Genomic DNA, 17939 nt, shown 5'->3' on the forward strand with positions numbered 1-17939 from the left:
TGGCACTTTCCTCTAATTACCTTCACTTAGCTGTCCGTGTCGGGGTGCCCAGCTCACGTATTCCCAGCAGAGGGAGCCAACATCGCCTCAAGTACCTCCCTTCTATTACCATCCCCCGGGGTAGACCTCCTGGGATGCCACCCCACCCCCTTGGCCCTGACTAGGAGGGAGGCATGCTCAGGGCTAGGTTTGCATCCCTCCTGGATAGGGCGTCCGCATTGCCGTGCTGGGACCCTGACCTGTGGATGATAGAGAAAGAGAATCGCTGTAAGGACAGGAACCAGCGGGTGACAGGGTCATTCGTGTCCTCACCTCGTGCCATCCACATGAGGGGGGCATGGTCAGTAATCAGGGTGAACTTCCTCCCGAGGAGGTAATACTTGAGGGTGGCGAGGGCCCACTTCACGGCGAAGCAGTCCTTCTCGACAATTGAGTATTCTTTCTCCCTCGGGAGAAGCTTCCTGCTGACATACATGATGGGGTGCTCCTCGCCTTCCTGCTCTTGGGACAAAAAGGCCCCTACCCCGGTGTCAGACGCATCTGTCTGGACCAGGAGTTTTTTTTGAGAAGTCCGGGGTGACTTGTACCGGGTGCGAACATAGCACATCCTTCAGGGCCTTGAACGCCGCCTCTGTGTCCTCCGCCCATCTCACCGTCTGGGGTAGTCGTGCCTTGGATAAATCTGTGAGGGGAGAAGCTATTGCGGCAAAGTTAGGTACAAATCTAATAGCAAATTGTTTTTCTTGTGGTTTCAAATTTCCCCTCCCGATCTGATATCCCAGATACTCCACTTCGGCGTAGCCCAGCTTGCACTGTTACGCACAGCGCCTTGCGTGGGTGCCATTTCTTCAGTAAATTCACATGGTAAAACTGGTGGGGTTTCTCTGCACTGGTTGGCGGACCTTATAATTGACGTCGCCTACCCGCTCAATGATGTCGTAGGGTAATACCCCATACAGTGGGGAGGACAAGTATTTGATACACTGCCGATTTTGCAGGTTTTCCTACTTACAAAGCATGTAGAGGTCTGTAATAATTATCATAGGTACACTTCAACTGTGAGAGACGGAATCTAAAACAACAAATCCAGAAAATCACATTGTATGATTTTTAAGTAGTTAATTTGCATTTTATTGCATGACATAAGTATTTGATGCATCACACAAGCAGAACTTAATATTTGGTACAGAAACCTTTGTTTGCAATTACAGAGATCATATGTTTCCTGTAGTTCTGGACCAGGTTTGCACACACTGCAGCAGGGATTTTCACCCACTCCTCCATACAGACCTTCTCCATATCCTTCAGGTTTCGGGGCTGTCGCTGGGCAATACGGACTTTCAGCTCCCTCCAAAGATTTTCTAATGGGTTCAGGTCTGGAGACAGGCTAGGCCACTCCAGGACCTTGAGATGCTTCTTACGGAGCCACTCCTTAGTTGCCCTGGCTGTGTGTTTCTGGTCGTTGTCATTCTGGAAGGACCAGCCACGACTCATCTTCAATGCTCTTACTGACGGAAGGAGGTTGTTGGCCAAGATCTCGCGATACAAGGCCCCATCCATCCTCCCCTCAATACGGTGCAGTCGTACTGTCCCCTTTTCAGAAAAGCATCTGCAAAGAATGATGTTTCCACCTCCATGCTTCATGGTTGGGATGGTGTTCTTGGGGTTGTACTCATCCTTCTTCTTCCTCCAAACACGGCAAGTGGCGTTTAGACCAAAAAGCTTTATTTTTGTCTCATCAGACCATATGACCTTCTCCCATTCCTCCTCTGGATCATCCAGATGGTCATTGGCAAACTTCAGACGGGCCTGGACATGCGCTGGCTTGAGCAGGGGGACCTTGCGTGCGCTGCAGGATTTTAATCCATGACGGCGTAGTGTGTTACTAATGGTTTTCTGTGGTCCCAGTTCTCTTCAGGTCATTGACCAGGTCCTGCCGTGTAGTTCTGGGCTGATCCCTCACCTTCCTCATGATCATTGATGCCCCACGAGGTGAGATCTTGCATGGAGCCCCAGACTGAGGGTGATTGATCGTCATCTTGAACTTCTTCCATTTTCTAATAATTGCGCCAACAGTTGTTGCCTTCTCACCAATCTGCTTGAGTATTGTCCTGTAGCCCATCCCAGCCTTGTGCAAGTCGAATTCAAACAGGTGCAGTTAATACAGGAAATGAGAGGAATACAGGAGGGAATCTTAAAGAAAAACTAACAGGTCTGTGGGAGCCGGAATTCTTACTGGTTAGTAGGTGATCAAATACTTATGTCATGCAATAAAATGCCAATTAATTACTTAAAAATCAGACAATATGTTTTTCCGGATATTTGTTTTAGATTCCGTCTCTCACAGTTGAAGTGTATCTATGATAAAAATTACAGACCTCTACATGCTTTGTAAGTAGGAAAACCTGCAAAATCGGCAGTGCATCAAATACAGTGGGGCAAAAAAGTATTTAGTCAGCCACCAATTGTGCAAGTTCTCCCACTTAAAAGGATGAGAGAGGCCTGTAATTGTCATCATAGGTACACTTCAACTATGACAGACAAAATGAGAAAAAAAAATCCAGAAAATCATATTGTAGGATTTTTAATGAATTTATTTGCAAATTATGGTGGAAAATAAGTATTTGGTCACCTACAAACAAGCAAGATTTCTGGCTCTCACAGACCTGTAACTTCTTCTTTAAGAGGCCCCTCTGTCCTCCACTCGTTACCTGTATTAATGGCACCTGTTTGAACTTGTTATCAGTATAAAAAACACCTGTCCACAACCTCAACCAGTCGCACTCCAAACTCCACTATGCCCAAGACCAAAGAGCTGTCAAAGGACACCAGAAACAAAATTGTAGACCTGCACCAGGCTGGGAGGACTGAATCTGCAATAGGTAAGCAGCTTGGTTTGAAGAAATCAACTGTAGGAGCAATTATTAGGAAATGGAAGACATACAAGACCACTGATAATCTCCCTCGATCTGGGGCTCCACGCAAGATCTCACCCCGTGGGGTCAAAATGATCACAAGAACGGTGAGCAAAAATCCCAGAACCACACGGGGGGACCTAGTGAATGACCTGCAGAGAGCTGGGACCAAAGTAACAAAGCCTACCATCAGTAACACACTACACCGCCAGGGACTCAAATCCTGCAGTGCCAGACGTGTCCCCCTGCTTAAGCCAGTACATGTCCAGGCCCGTCTGAAGTTTGCTAGAGAGCATTTGGATGATCCAGAAGAAGATTGGGAGAATGTCATATGGTCAGATGAAACCAAAAGATAACTTTTTGGTAAAAACTCAACTCGTCGTGTTTGGAGGACAAAGAATGCTGAGTTGCATTCAAAGAACACCATACCTACTGTGAAGCATGGGGGTGGAAACATCATGCTTTGGGGCTGTTTTTCTGCAAAGGGACCAGGACGACTGATCCGTGTGAAGGAAAGAATGAATGGGGCCATGTATCGTGAGATTTTGAGTGAAAACCTCCTTCCATCAGCAAGGGCATTAAAGATGTAACGTGGCTGGGTCTTTCAGCATGACAATGATCCCAAACACACCGCCCGGGCAACGAAGGAGTGGCTTCGTAAGAAGAATTTCAAGGTCCTGGAGTGGCCTAGCCAGTCTCCAGATCTCAACCTCATAGAAAATCTTTGGAGGGAGTTGAAAGTCTGTGTTGCCCAGCAACAGCCCCAAAACATCACTGCTCTAGAGGAGATCTGCATGGAGGAATGGGCCAAAATACCAGCAACAGTGTGTGAAAACCTTGTGAAAACGTTTGACCTCTGTCATTGCCAACAAAGGGTATATAACAAAGTATTGAGATAAACTTTTGTTATTGACCGAATACTTATTTTCCACCATAATTTGCAAATAAATTCATTAAAAATCCTACAATGTGATTTTCTCAATTATTTTTTCTAATTTTGTCTGTCATAGTTGAAGTGTACCTATGATGAAAATTACAGGCCTCTCGCATCTTTTTAAGTGGGAGAACTTGCACAATTGGTGGCTGAGTAAATACTTTTTTGCCCCACTGTAGCCAGGAATTTACTCTGCATGGTAGGGATCAGCACCAAGACCTTCTCACCGGGTTGGAACTCTTGTGGTTGGGCCCCCCGGTTGTAGACACGCTCCTGGGCATGTTGTGCCTGGGCCATGTGCTCTCTCACCACTGGCCAATCCCCGTCATCCTCTCCCTCATCTCCTCCACATGTTCTACTATGCTGCGAAGGGGGGTCCGCTGCTCTTCCCAGACCTCCCTGACTAGGTCCAGCAGCCCGCGGGGCCGACGGCCATACAGGAGCTCAAAGGGGGTGAACCCAGTGGATGCTTGGGAACCCCGTGGATGCTTTTTCCTTTTCTTCCTTCTCGGTGTGCGCCCAACAGGAAGTGACGTAACTCGCCATCCGAGTTGTCCCAGAGCTGTGGGGTGCGGAGGGCATGGCCTCCTCCCGGGCGGGACAGCTCCACGCGAGGTGCCCCGGCTCACCGCACTCATAGCAGAGTCTCTGATCGGGGTCCAGCAGCCGCCGGCGTCGTCGGTTTGAGTCACCCTCCCGCTTCACAGCCTTGGCTGGTTCCGTCCGGGCCCCCTTCAGCTCCTCGCCTCTCTTTGTGTTGGTCGCCCCCCTCGCCGCGTCTCCTTTCTCCGCTCGGGCCCCTCTCAGCAGGTCCTGGGTGTTCTGGTGAATTTCCACCGCTGTCAGCAATTCCTCCAGGCTCTGGGGGTTCTGTATGCTCACCATCTTCTTCATCTCGTAGGGCAGGGCCCAAAGGTATTTATCCAGGACAAGTTTGTCGAGCATCGGGAGGGATGGTACTTCCGTCAGTAGCCAGCCACACCAGGTCGCTTATCTGCGCACGCGGGGACAGGGTGGGGTCAAAGGTCCAGTCGTGGACCAGTTGTGCACGGCGTGCGAGATTGAACCCATAACGGCTTAGTATCTCCCGTTTGAGTTCCTCATAATTTGCGGCCGGGTCAGTGTTCAAATCAAAGTAGGCCTTCTGGGCCTTCCCAGAGGTAGGGTGCCAACAGGCTGGCCCACTGGGGTTTGGGCCATCCTTCCCGATGTGCCGTCCTCTCGGAGGTGCACAGATACGGCTCCACGGCATCTTCCTTCCTTAACTGAATCAAGAACTGATTCGGGCCAGACTCCTGAGGCCTCCCAACCTTCAACTGGGCTACCTCAGCTACCAGTCTGCGGTTTTGTTGGAGCTGCTCCTCCAGTGCTTGCTCCTGGAGAGCCTGTTGCTTCTGCTGGCTGAGGATGAACTGAGCTACCAGCTCAGCCCTCCATGGTAAACTCCGCACACTCGACCCCACGGCACCCAAATCTATTGAGTTCCCCGCAGCCCTCCATGGTAATCTCCGCACACTCGACCCCACGGCACCCAAATCTATTGAGTTCCCCGCATCTCCACCATATGTGGTAAACCGTGGGGTGTTGGGTTGAGCGTGCAGATTGACACAGAGACAGTGAGGCTTTAGTCCGCAAAAACAACTTTACTAAGACAGAAAATAAATATATCAAAGAAATAACTTAGGTTTTGCTCGGTCTTCCTTCTCTCTCCCTTCTCTCCAGCGGTGTGCCATCGTGCTGCTTTTATTTAGCTCTCCGTGTCGAGGTGCCCAGCTCCCGTATTCCCAGCAGAGGGAGCCAATGTCGACTCACGTACCTCCCCTCTATTACCATCCCCCAGGGTAGACCGCCTGGGATACCACACACCACTTTGCCCAAGGTTATGCCACACTTAGGGTTTCAAAAGGGTTCTTCAGCTGTCCCCATAGTAAAACTATTTTTGGTTCCAGGTAGAACTACAGTACCAGTCAAAAGTTTGGACACACCTACTCATTCAAGAGTTTTCCTTTATTTTTTAGATTCTCCAAAGTAGCCACCCTTTGCCTAGATGACAACTTTGCACACTTTTGGCATTCTCTCATCCAGCTTCACTTGGCACTACTTCCAACAAGGAGTTCCCACATATGCTGAGCACTTGTTGGCTGCTTTTCCTTCACTCTGCGATCCAACTAATCCCAAACAATCTCGATTGGATTTAGGCTGGAGGAATGTGGACTCCAGATCATCTGATGCTGCAATCAATCACTCTCCGTCTTGGTCAAAGACCCCTTACACAGCGTGGGTCATTGTCCTGATGAAAAACAAATGATAGTCCCACTAAGCGCAAACCAGATGGGATGGGCGTATCACTGCAGAATGCTGTGGAAGCCATGTAGGTTAAGTGTGTCTTGAATTCTAAATAAATCACTAACATTGTCACCAGCAAAGCACCCCCACACAATCACACCTCCTCCTCCATGCTTCATGGTGGGAACCACACATGCAGAGATCATCCATTCACCTACTCTACATCTCACAAAGACACAGATTTCCACCGGTCTAATGTCCATTGCTTGTGTTTCTTGGCCCAAGCAAGTCTCTTCTTATTATTAGTGTCCTTCAGTAGTGATTTCTTTGCAGCAAACAGTTGATGGTGAGATGTGTCTGTTACTTGAACACTGTGAAGCATTTATTTGGACTGCAATTTCTGACGCTGATAACTCTAATGAACTTATCCTTTGCAGCAGAGATAACTCTGGGTCTTCCTTTTCTGTGGCGATCATCATGAGAGTCAGTTTCATCATAGCGCTTGATGGTTTTTGCGACTGCACTTGAAGAAATGTTCAATGTTCTTGAAATTTTCCGGATTGACTGACCTTCATGTCTAAAAGTAATGATGGACTGTCATTTCTCTTTGCTTATTTGAGCTGTTCTTGCCATAATATGGACCTGGTCTTTTACCAAATAGGGCTATCTTCTATATACCACCCCTACCTTCTCACGACACAACTGATTGAATCAAATGCATTAAGAAGGAAAAAAACTCCACAAATTTACTTTTAACAAGGCACACCTGTTAATCGAAATGCATTCCAGGTGACTACCTCATGAAGCTGGTTGAGAGAATGCCAAGCTGTTATCAAGGCAAAGGGTGGATACTTTGGAGAATCTCAAATATAAAATACATTTTGATTTATTTAACACTTTTTTGGTTATTACATGATTCCATTTGTGTTATTTCATAGTTTTGATGTCTTCACTATAATTCCACAATGTAAAAATAAAGAAAAACCCTGAAATGAGTAGATGTGTACAAACCTTTGACTGGTACTGTACCTGGAACCAAAAAGGGTTATTCAAAGGGTTCTCTGCTAAGAGTGGGTGGGTGGATATCTTATAATTTGATAAAAGTGGGTGAAAGAGTGGGTGAAAACACGCTGAAATTGAAGTGAAATTTCACTTCCTTATGTTATACAATACATTTTACCAAGACAAATATGAATATTCATGTTATGAATCATTCAGTGGGCTCTTTCTCTAACATATAACTAACTACATTCTATATTTTTTTTAAATCAGATTTCACAACCTAATGAATGCAATAATAAGCACTGAACTCTGTTGACATAGTGGTGCAGGTTTCTCATAACTTTTGATGATTTTACATTTTGTTGTTGACGACTTCAAAGTTGTTTCCGCAGGTAGCTAAAAGCTAAATTATCATGACACGAGCTGAATTAAATGTAAAAGGCTTTAAAAAATAAAAAGCTTGTTTTTGTGAGAAAAGTTTGAAAAAGAACAGGAATTTCTAATTAATATGAAAAGTGTATACTAAAATATGAAAATACTACATGTCATGTCTCTATGTTGTTTCATGTCCTGCGGATTTGAGACGAAAGATGACAAGTTCAATGGGAAAGTGAGCCTGTCAGGTAAGCCATTAGCCTTAATTCTGGCACAGAATCCAGCCTAGCTGACGCAGTGCAATTTTCCAGATTTTTGACCACTTTTTTTCTCTGGCCTCCGTTGATTTAGTCACCGTAATTCTGCTATCATACAAGGGTAAAACCTCAAATAACCTTTGAACGGATAATGACAGACGTGGTTTGGACTACTGGTTTTCTTAGACGATTGTCTAGACAATTAACATATCATTTTACCCATTGGTCAAAAGATGCAAATCCTAAACTTGATTCGATGGTCTGGTCGAAGCTATCTGTCATCGGTACTGCTCTATTTTTCTCTTATACGTACAATTTGTAATGTTCTGTAATTTTTCTGTTTAGATAGCTATACTGAATAAAATGTGCCGCTTATCGAAGTCTAGCAGACCCTCCTCTGTCTTTCTCTAACAGTGCCTGGTCAGGGCAGCCCTGAACCAAGCTTAATCTCTCCCCCCAGCAGTGCTAAAGAGCACATGGGTACGTCCCAAATGGCACCCTATTCCCTATATAGTGCACTACATTTGAAGAGGGCCCCATAGGCACTATTTTGGACCGGAGCCCTATGGGCCCTGGTCAAAAAGTAGCACACTATATAGGGAATAGTGTGCCATTTGAGACGCAACCTGTATCTCTCTTACAAGCCACACCGTGCTTACATAAACTCTGCCATCCTCTGTAGCACTCAAATCCTGTCAAATGCAGAAGGACCTTGAGGAGCACCAGGTGGCTGAATGAAGACAAAGGGGAGCTTTACCTCTGAAGGAAGAAATGTGAATAGTAGTAGGACACACAGCACAGCAGCAGCACAGGTACAAGTACTCTGGACCATGCTGCAAATTAACACAGGGAGGTGATTTTAATGTACAGATACCTTTTGCACGCTTCACAGCACACAGCATGCCATACTCGCCTGGGTCAAAATCCGTAAAAGAAAGGCAGACACAAAATAATCTCCCTGGTGGTATTGAAGATACAAGGGCATTTGTTATTTCAATTTAATGCAATAAAATATTTTTCACTAGCCGATTTTGACCCAGGCGAGTGCAACATGCTGTGCAATGCTGTGACACAAATAACAAAAAAAGACTGGTCAAACTCAAGCTCTGGGGGCTGTATATATCAATCTAGGATCAGTTTATCCTTTCAGATAATAATATATGAGTCATTGAAAATGTGACCTTTAAGTGAATTGAACTTGAACTTCAAGACAGTGAACACGCCCTGGAATTTGACTAATGGTAACCGACCTGTTTTTCAACACATTACATATAGCAGAGTAGCAACAAAATAACGTCTGGGGTGCTTATTAACAATAAGGCGTTACAAGCAACACATTTCAATATAATCACAAAGAAAAGCCCATTTTCTTTACTAACCTCCGCTCACATTTGAACTGACTAATGTTATGGAAAACCCAATAGCAGAATATACAATAACATAATACCATAACTGACTAAATTACCTGGCATTAGGTTATCTGAAATCTGAAGCATCTGACAATTCTCAAACTGATAGAATTGGATCTAATTCATTGAAATGCTGGTTTAAATCACTTACTTTTGGTGTTCTTCAGGGACATCTTCACCTGCTCCTTCTTATGTCTGGAGTGTTTGTGGTGATGGTTTCACCCTGAGTGAGTGAGTGAGTGAGTGAGTGAGTGAGTGAGTGAGTGAGTGAGTGAGTGAGTGAGTGAGTGAGAGAGAGAGAGAGAGAGAGAGAGAGGAACATCCCATTTAATAGATTGCCCAATCAGCTAGCCACCAGTCAGCTGTAACACTGCCCTTTTCCTCCCTCCCCTCATAGGTTGGTCTACACACACACACAAAAGCTCTCTCTCTCTCTCTCTCTCTCTCTCTCTCTCTCACACACACACACACACACACACACACTAGCTAGGAATTGCCAGGGTCCTCACGATACAATATTATCACAATACTTAGGTGCCGATACGATATGTATTGCGATTCTACATGCTTTGCCATTAAATAATGTGATTTTATTGAGATTCCATAGTCCAAACATATTGGGACACGAGAGAGCCATGATAAAATGTTTTGGTCAATCATGGAAATAAAAGTGCTGAAAACAAATTGGCTCCTTATTTAAAAAGAAGATGGAGAACAAGCTATGAAGGAAAAATGCTGGAGTTTTGGTGCAGGTACAACCAATTAGTGCAAAAATAATACTGCGATATTGTCAAAAAGATATCTTGTCAAAAATAATATTCCGATATGTAAAAACAATTCAGCATCACTAACACACACAAATCTAATTTTATTTGTCAAATGTGCCGAATACAACAAGTGTAGACCTTACCGTGAAATGCTTACTTACAAGCCCTTAATCATCAATGTAGAATTTTTTTTTAAGTAAGAAAATATTAGCAAAAATAAATAAACACAAAATAAAATAAGCTAAAGTAAGAAAAAAAGTAACAAAATAACAGTAACGAGGCTATATACAGGTGGTACCAGTACCTAGTCAATGTGAGGGGGTCAGAGCATGTGAGCGGAGTTGAGCAGTTGGAAATCTCACTCATGGAGCTGTGCTTGCAGACAGCTCCAGCGCTCCATGTGGCATTGAACGTTTTAGCAGGATTCTTTCTCTTCACAACTGGCTACGTGATTATTGCAGCTCAATGGGTGTAATTTTGTTGACAATTTTGATACCTTTTGGAAACAAAACACGTTTTATAAGGAGTATGGGATCCAAACAAATAATTTGGGTTCCTGGATCCTTTCACAGCATTATAAGGCTACGTTGAGACAATGACTTATCAATGCCCCAGCCCAAATACGTTAATCCCTACCATTGTGACTCTGAGTCGTCATAATTAGCTTTAGCAAATGTACATTATACCAGGGGAGTTGGTAGACACAATGTAAGTAACCTCATTTATGTCCCTCTAACTGCCCTGAATGCCTCTGCTGATCCTACAGCTATTGTATGCAGCAATCATATGCCTATGAACCAGATTTATGCTGTTTGTACTGAGGTGGTGTGCCCTAGTAGGAATGCCACTGTGTGCAGCTCACCCTGCACTAACATAAATAACATGAGAATATCTACTTCTGCTAAGCTTCCCAGTAAAGCAATGAAAAGCATCACAGAACAGAGCTCAAAATAGCCCATGTTAACATATGTAGCTTAAGAAACAAGGTTCATGAAATTAATAACTGGCTAGTAACAGATGACATTCATATTCTGACTATCTCTGAAACTCACTTAGATAATACATTTGATGATACAGTGGTAGCAATATAACATTATAACATTTACAGAAAATGTGCTTAAAATCAGTATCCAGATCCATCAGATGTAGTGATCACAATATAGTAGTCATATATAGGAAAACCAAAGTTCCAAAGGCTGGGTCTAATATAGTGTATAAGAGGACATGCAATTCATGTTGTAGTGATTCCTATGTTGTTGATGTAAAGAATATTTGTTGGTCTGTGGTGTGTCATGAAATGCAAACAAACGCTGCACTTAACACATTTGCAAAATTGCTTATCCCAATTACTAATAGGCATGCACCCAATAAGAAAATGACTAAAAACTATTAAATCACCGTGATTGATAAGGAAGTGAAAAATTATGGTTGAGAGGGATGAGGCAAAAGTAATGGCAAATAAGTCTGGCTGCACAACCGACTGGCAAACTGAGAAAGTTGAGAAATCATGTCACTAAACTGAATAAAAAGAATAAACTACACGATGAAACAAAGATAAATGACATAAAGAATGATAGTACAAAGCCTTGGAGCACCTTCAATTAATAAAAAAAAGGCAAACGCTTATTCATCACAAAACCGACTGATATTGCCAACGACTTTAATGATTTTTTTCATTGGCAAGATTAGCAAATTTAGACATGACATGCCAACAACAACCGCTGATACGACAAATCCAAGTATATCTGAACAAATTATGAAAGACAAACCTGTTACCAACCCTAAGTAAAGTTTTGAAAAAAATGTGTTTGACCAGATACAATGCTATTTTACAGTAAACAATTTGACAACAGACTTTCATCACCCTTATAGGGAAGGACATTCAACAAGCACAGCACTTACACAAATGACTGATGATTGGCTGAGAGAAACTGATGATAAAAATATTGTAGGGATGTTATGTTAGACTTCAGTGCAGCTTTTGACATTACCCATCATAGTCTGCTGCTGGAAAAACATATATGTTATGGCTTTACATCCCCTGCTATATTGTGGATAAAGAGTTACCTGTCTAACAGAATACAGAAGATGTTCTGCAAGAAGCACAAGTGACTCGGTCTATAAAAAAATTGTCAGATGAAGCAGATGCTAAACTACAGGACTGCTTTGCTATCAGACTGGAACATGTTCCGGGATTCTTCCGATGACATTGAGGAATACACCACATCAGTCACTTGTATTATCAATAAGTGCATTGACGACGTCGTCCCCACAGTGACTGTACGTACATACCCCAACCAGAAGCCATGGATTACAGGCAACATTCACACTGAGCTAAAGGGTAGAGCTGCCGCTTTCAAGGTGCGGGACACTAACTCGTAGGCTTACAAGAAATCCCGCTATGCCCTGCGACGAACCATCAAACAGGCAAAGCGTCAATACAGGGCCAAGATTGAATCATATTACACCGGCTCCGACGCTCGTCCGATGTGGCAGGGCTTGCAAACAATTACAGACTACACAGGGAAGCCCAGCAGCAAGCTGCCCAGTGACACGAGCCTACCAGATGAGCTAAATCACTTCAATGCTCGCTTCGAGGAAAGCAACACTGAGGCATGCATGAGATCATCAGCTGTTCCGGACGACTGTGTGATCACGCTCTCCGTAGCCGACGTGAGTAAGACCTTTAAACAGGTCAACATACACGCGGCTGCGGGGCCAGACGGATTACCAGGACGTGTGCTCCGGGCATGTGCTGACCAACTGGCAAGTGTCTTCACTGACATTTCCAACATGCCCCTGATTGAGTCTGTAATACCAACATGCTTCAAGCAAACCACCATAGTCTCTGTGCCCAAGAACGGAAAGGCAACCTGCCTAAATGACTACAGACCCGTAGCACTCACATCCGTAGCCATGAAGTGCTTTGAAAGGCTGGTAATGGCTCACATCAACACCATTATCCCAGAAACCCTAGACCCACTCCAATTTGCATACCGCACAAGCAGATCCACAGATGACACAATCTCTATTGCACTCCACACTGCCCTTTCACACCTGGACAAAAGGAACACCTATGTGAGAATGATGTTCATTGACTACAGCTCAGCGTTCAACACCATAGTACCCTCAAAGCTCATCACCAAGCTAAGGAGCCTGGGACTAAACACCACCCTCTGCAACTGGATCCAGGACTTCCTGACAGGCCGCCCCCAGGTGGTAAGGGTAGGTAACAACACAGTTAAGCAGTCCTCCAGGACTCTTTCCAGATATGGGCGTTTAGATTCGTGTTTAGTGGACATATTCCCCACAAAGTGAAGTGGTCGTTCGCAACGACGTGATGTGCCATTTCTGTTCAAGGTGAAAGCAGATCGACTTTTCGGATTTTGAGTGGGCTTGGCTTGATCAAGCGGGCCCTGGATATGGTCTCGAGCGAGATAAATTTGAATTTTAACGTCCTTGCTATGGGTGTTAATTCCTGCGAACCTGGTGTCCGGTAATTCCCCGTCTAGTCCTTGTGACTTATCTTTTACCCTTTTCTCAAATGTTTCTCACTTTAGTTCTTCACGTAGTGGAACTTCTGGAGAACATTGGTCTACGTTTTGATCGTCCTTTAACCCTTTGTTACCCTTGTGCTCTGACACTTTGTGTGGATCGGGTGCAGGAACGTAGCGAACAGGTCGATTGTAGCGGTAGGCGTTTCAATGGCGACGTACTTTACAGTTATTTTGACCGCAGAGGTTATTGGAATCGTGGTTTCGTGGTAGAAACCGTTGTTGAAACCGTCAACGCTCCAATACCTGATAATGCACCCTTTAACTGGAGTGAGTGCTCCTGGTCAAACTTCAAAACCGAGTGGTCAGGGCTCTTAGCGTTGTGAACTTTTGATGCCTCAAAAGCTGTGCTTGCATTCTCTCTGAGTTGTAAGATAGGCAAGCCAATGTGGGCTGCAGGGCCCAAGTAGGTAATGAAGGTGGGATACATGTTTGATAGAAACATTTGTTTGAATGGTAACAGCTCTTCCATTCCTGTTTCAGTGAGTAGACCAAAGTAAGCTGAACGAAGCCTATGATAATAAGCTTGTGGGTGTTCGTTCCGAGCTTGTTTGACGATGTTAGCCATTTAGCTATCATGTTTGCGAGTCGCAAAACCACTGAATTCTAATTTCAAAGCTATGGCAAGTTTAGCGTAGTCATTTAGCACGTGTTGAATGAACCCCGTCATGTGTCTATTTGATGTTCGCTTCAACAGGTAAACTCTGTCAGAACCCGTAGCATCCGGTTAGCCATCCAATGCGTCCTCTATGTCAGCTAGGAACGTCTCGGTATCGTTTGGCTGACTTGGAACAGCGTCAAAGATGGGGAAATTCTGCGACAAGCGGGCGGAGAGGGTTGGTTTCCTCCCGTGGGAAAATTGGGGCCAAAAGGCCAAGAGGAGAAGCCAAGCTTTGGCTTTGTTGGCAAAGAGGCACCATATTACTCAGTGCCGAATGGCCAAGAGGAGAAGACTGAGGGACACATGAGGAGGCAGTTCCAGAGATAGCAGAATTTTTCCCGGTTCTCTCCACCTGTCCCCTTATGTCTACCATTACCTGCTCATGCTTCAGCTGGTTAATGTGGAAAAAGTTTAAATTGTCTCATTGTAGAAACCCAATCAATTTGGATATTATTTAAAAGGTCCACCTGAAAAGGAAAATCTGGTAATTCTAGTTATTAGTTCAATTGAATGAGACATTGATATCCAGTCAATTGCGATTGGCTGGATATCTTAACGTGATCCACATTTGGGTGTTACATAATTCCTTTTGAAGAAAATGTACTGCCGATTCTTCACCAGCAGGGGGTCACTGATTGCAGAAAGCTGAAATCAAACGGAAATACCAAGGGCGGCACTTTCAATGTGACACAGGAAAAACAACATGTCTGCTTTCCCTTTGTTAGCTTAGCCTATCATGCTAAACTTATCCTATTTGTACAGAAATCTCACTTCCAAGCACAAAATAGGGTGATTTTACTTATAACGTAATTACGTTCAAACCATTTCTCTGCGTTATCTTTTAGATGTTTTAAACAGAATGCACGGCAATCAACGAAATGCACCGTGTTCTACTCGCGTGGAAATGTGAGAAAGATAATTATCGCTCGTCAAGCTAATTTCTACTCAATTTCAATTGACTGGCTCTTTGTCCTTGCTTGAGAAATTAATAATGACTGAGCTACCCGGTTCTGAAATGCGGGAGGCAGAAATTGCCCACATTTGGCCAAACGCTCCATTTCTCAAATTTCTATAAGTAGCTGGATTGTATCCTAGCACTAGAAATGTATTGCTAATGTTACCCACTGGCTACTTCAGAAACCACGACTATTCTTATACAGCACAAGGAATTCAATAACACATTGAACTGGGTTTTTCCTAGTGACGTCTCACATTAACCTATTCGGCATACTTTTTGCTAGCATTATATTACCGGAGTGCATCATAAATAAAAACAGATACGCCTGTGGCCTACCAACACTGGCTTAGCGCGGTAGGTGGACAGATCTATCCTCTAATTTCTAACCTTACTGGCTCTATGCCCTTGCTCTAGAAATTAATATTGACCAACAGAAATCATACAGTTTGGCCTGACGGAAGATTCCCTAGTGGGCTAAGCCGATATGAAAGCTTGGTGGACAACAGGAAGTGGGTGCGGACTGAGAAAGAAACTGGAAAGACCAAAGGGATCACTACACACAGTTGATAATTATATTCATTGAAATGCTAATCCTTTGCACATGAACGCTCACTCATTCGGGAATAATTGCAATGAATATATATTTACGCCCATGTGTCGTTGTGGTCTTTGTTGGCATCCGGTCCGTCTGGTGGAGAGTTCATTAGAGTCTCTCTCTCTCCTTCAGTTTCCTTGAAGATCAAAGTCTTTCGTGGTTAGGATGGATACTTCAGAGTACCATCTCTTCTCATAGAATAGATGTTGCGGCGGTTGTCGGTATTCTTGTCCCAGGTTTACATAATTTCTAGCTGCAGACTAGTAATTAGTATCTATGATTTGCGCTTATTCTGTAGGGATCGATAGTCTCAGAGTTTAACCATTTCCAGCCGTGTAATTCTCCACGTGGTATGGTTTTCTAATCTTGGTAATCAAACCTGTGCCACCTCAGTTTACATCGAGGTATGCGTGGTCTAAACTATTCACAATCACAGCTCACGCTAGGGGTTTGCTCAGTTTAAAGAGGATTTTCTTAGGGGCTTTTATTTGTAAAAGTAGAAAAGGCGCCTGATCATATCTATGCTCACATTAAAGGTTAAACATCACATTACATCATTTCACAAATAGTTTCATCATTACTCATTCATTTTATACAAGAATTAGATGCAAACCCCATAATTGAGAAATGTACCCATTCAGAGACATATTTATGTGTGTTTCCTGTCCTCTCTGAGGTCACCAAATGAAACACACTCATCATAATGTCCCTTTAGTGTCCACGGACCATTCCCACCATCTCACAAGTGGACATATTGTTTCACTTTCCCATTTTGGGGAGTTAGGAGTTCGGCCACGTGAAATCCTTTGTTCACTCTGTGGTCTCTCTGTATGAAAAGGGGGAGAGTTTCCGCCAGGAATTTACGATCTGAGATAACAGAACCTGGGTGTAGGAGAGAGTGAGAGAGGGGGAAGCCACAATCTATACCCAGAAAAGGCCACGTCATGACAACACCTTGCTATATTGTTAGCTAGCTAACTACAGCTACTGACACAGATTGTCATTTTGCTATGTTTTGGGGGAAGAACATTGTTTGCATCCATGAGCTAGCTAGCTTTTTCTATGACCAGCACTATAGGTGCGCGAGACTTTACCTGTAATGGTCGTCGTATGAAGGAGAGGACCAAAGCGCAGCGCAGTAAGTGTTCATCAATAAGAAACGTGAACACTGAAACAAAAACAATAAACGACAACGTGAAATAACTAAACCGAAACAGTACCGTGTGGAACAAACACTGACACGGAAAACAAACACCCACAACTCAAAAGTGAAACCCGGCTACCTAAGTATGATTCTCAATCAGGGACAACGATTGACAGCTGCCTCTGATTGAGAACCATACCAGGCCAAACACAGCAATCCCAAATCATAGAAAAACGAACATAGACAACCCACCCAACTCACGCCCTGACCATACTAAAACAAAGACATAACAAAAGAACTAAGGTCAGAACGTGACATTACCAGCATCATACCATGCGTATCGATGAATCGTTGTGACATATGAAATACGAGTGATAGTGTAATCAATGTGTAATAACTATGTAAAAAAGTATGAACGCGTTAAATTATTATGTAACGTGCAGTCATATTCAGGTCCTGATTGGTCAACAAGCTAATTTGACACGTCAAATAGTGTTATTTGACTTGTATCTGTTTTTCACATGCAAAGCCCAAAACGGCATTCCATAGAAATCCTGATTGAGAATGAAACGACAGAACAAATGAACAACGAAACAGCACAGCAAGTAAGTGAAAAAACAGTGTTTGATAATGTTTTACTGGTAATGTGGACATACGTAAATGCCAACAATATAACTTTTTGGTCAGTGTGGTGTGTGTATGTGTAACCTTTTTTTAACTAGGCAAGTCAGTTAAGAACAAAATCTTATTTACAATTGACGGCCTAACCCGGCAAAATCCGGATGACTCTGGGCCAATTATGCGCCGGCCTATGGGACACCCAATCACGGCCAGATGTGATACAGCCTGGATTCGAACCAGGGACATTAGTGACGCCTTTTGCACTGAGATGCTCCGTCCATGTGTGTGTGTTAACTATTTAACTGTATTAGAATGCTAAAAAGGCTGCTAAAATGTTAAACATCGGTTTATCGTTATCGTTTTTTTCTGGCGCGGAAAATATCGGATATTGGTATCGGCCAAAAATGTCACATCGGTGCATCACTATTAGTTTTGACTTAAATTTGCTTGAAAATCTATGG

The 17939-nt window shown here is 43.7% G+C and overlaps 1 protein-coding gene across 13 annotated transcripts in view; it reads right to left on the reverse strand.

The window, feature by feature from the left end:
* Positions 1 to 17939, reverse strand: part of LOC110533427 (CMP-N-acetylneuraminate-beta-galactosamide-alpha-2,3-sialyltransferase 4) — a 52279-nt gene that overhangs the window by 25033 nt on the left and 9307 nt on the right. For 9 of the 13 annotated variants that reach the window (XR_016483594.1, XM_090186033.1, XM_021617616.3 and 6 more), the window contains 2 exons: positions 9330 to 9401; positions 8527 to 8602 (listed from right to left, as the gene is read on the reverse strand). Coding sequence is in view for 8 of the 13 variants with exons in the window: in XM_090186033.1 (XP_090042159.1) it covers positions 8527 to 8602; positions 9330 to 9351 (98 nt within the window). In the remaining 5 variants the exon portion in view is untranslated. Of the gene's footprint in view, positions 1 to 20; positions 240 to 8526; positions 8603 to 9329; positions 9402 to 17939 lie in introns of all 13 variants that reach the window. The other 4 variants (XM_090186037.1, XM_090186038.1, XM_090186039.1 and 1 more) reach the window with 1 other exon arrangement.

The sequence above is a fragment of the Oncorhynchus mykiss genome, chromosome 10 (genome assembly GCF_057628025.1).
Source record: "Oncorhynchus mykiss isolate SJ-2025 chromosome 10, ASM5762802v1, whole genome shotgun sequence".
Lineage (NCBI taxonomy): Eukaryota > Metazoa > Chordata > Actinopteri > Salmoniformes > Salmonidae > Oncorhynchus > Oncorhynchus mykiss.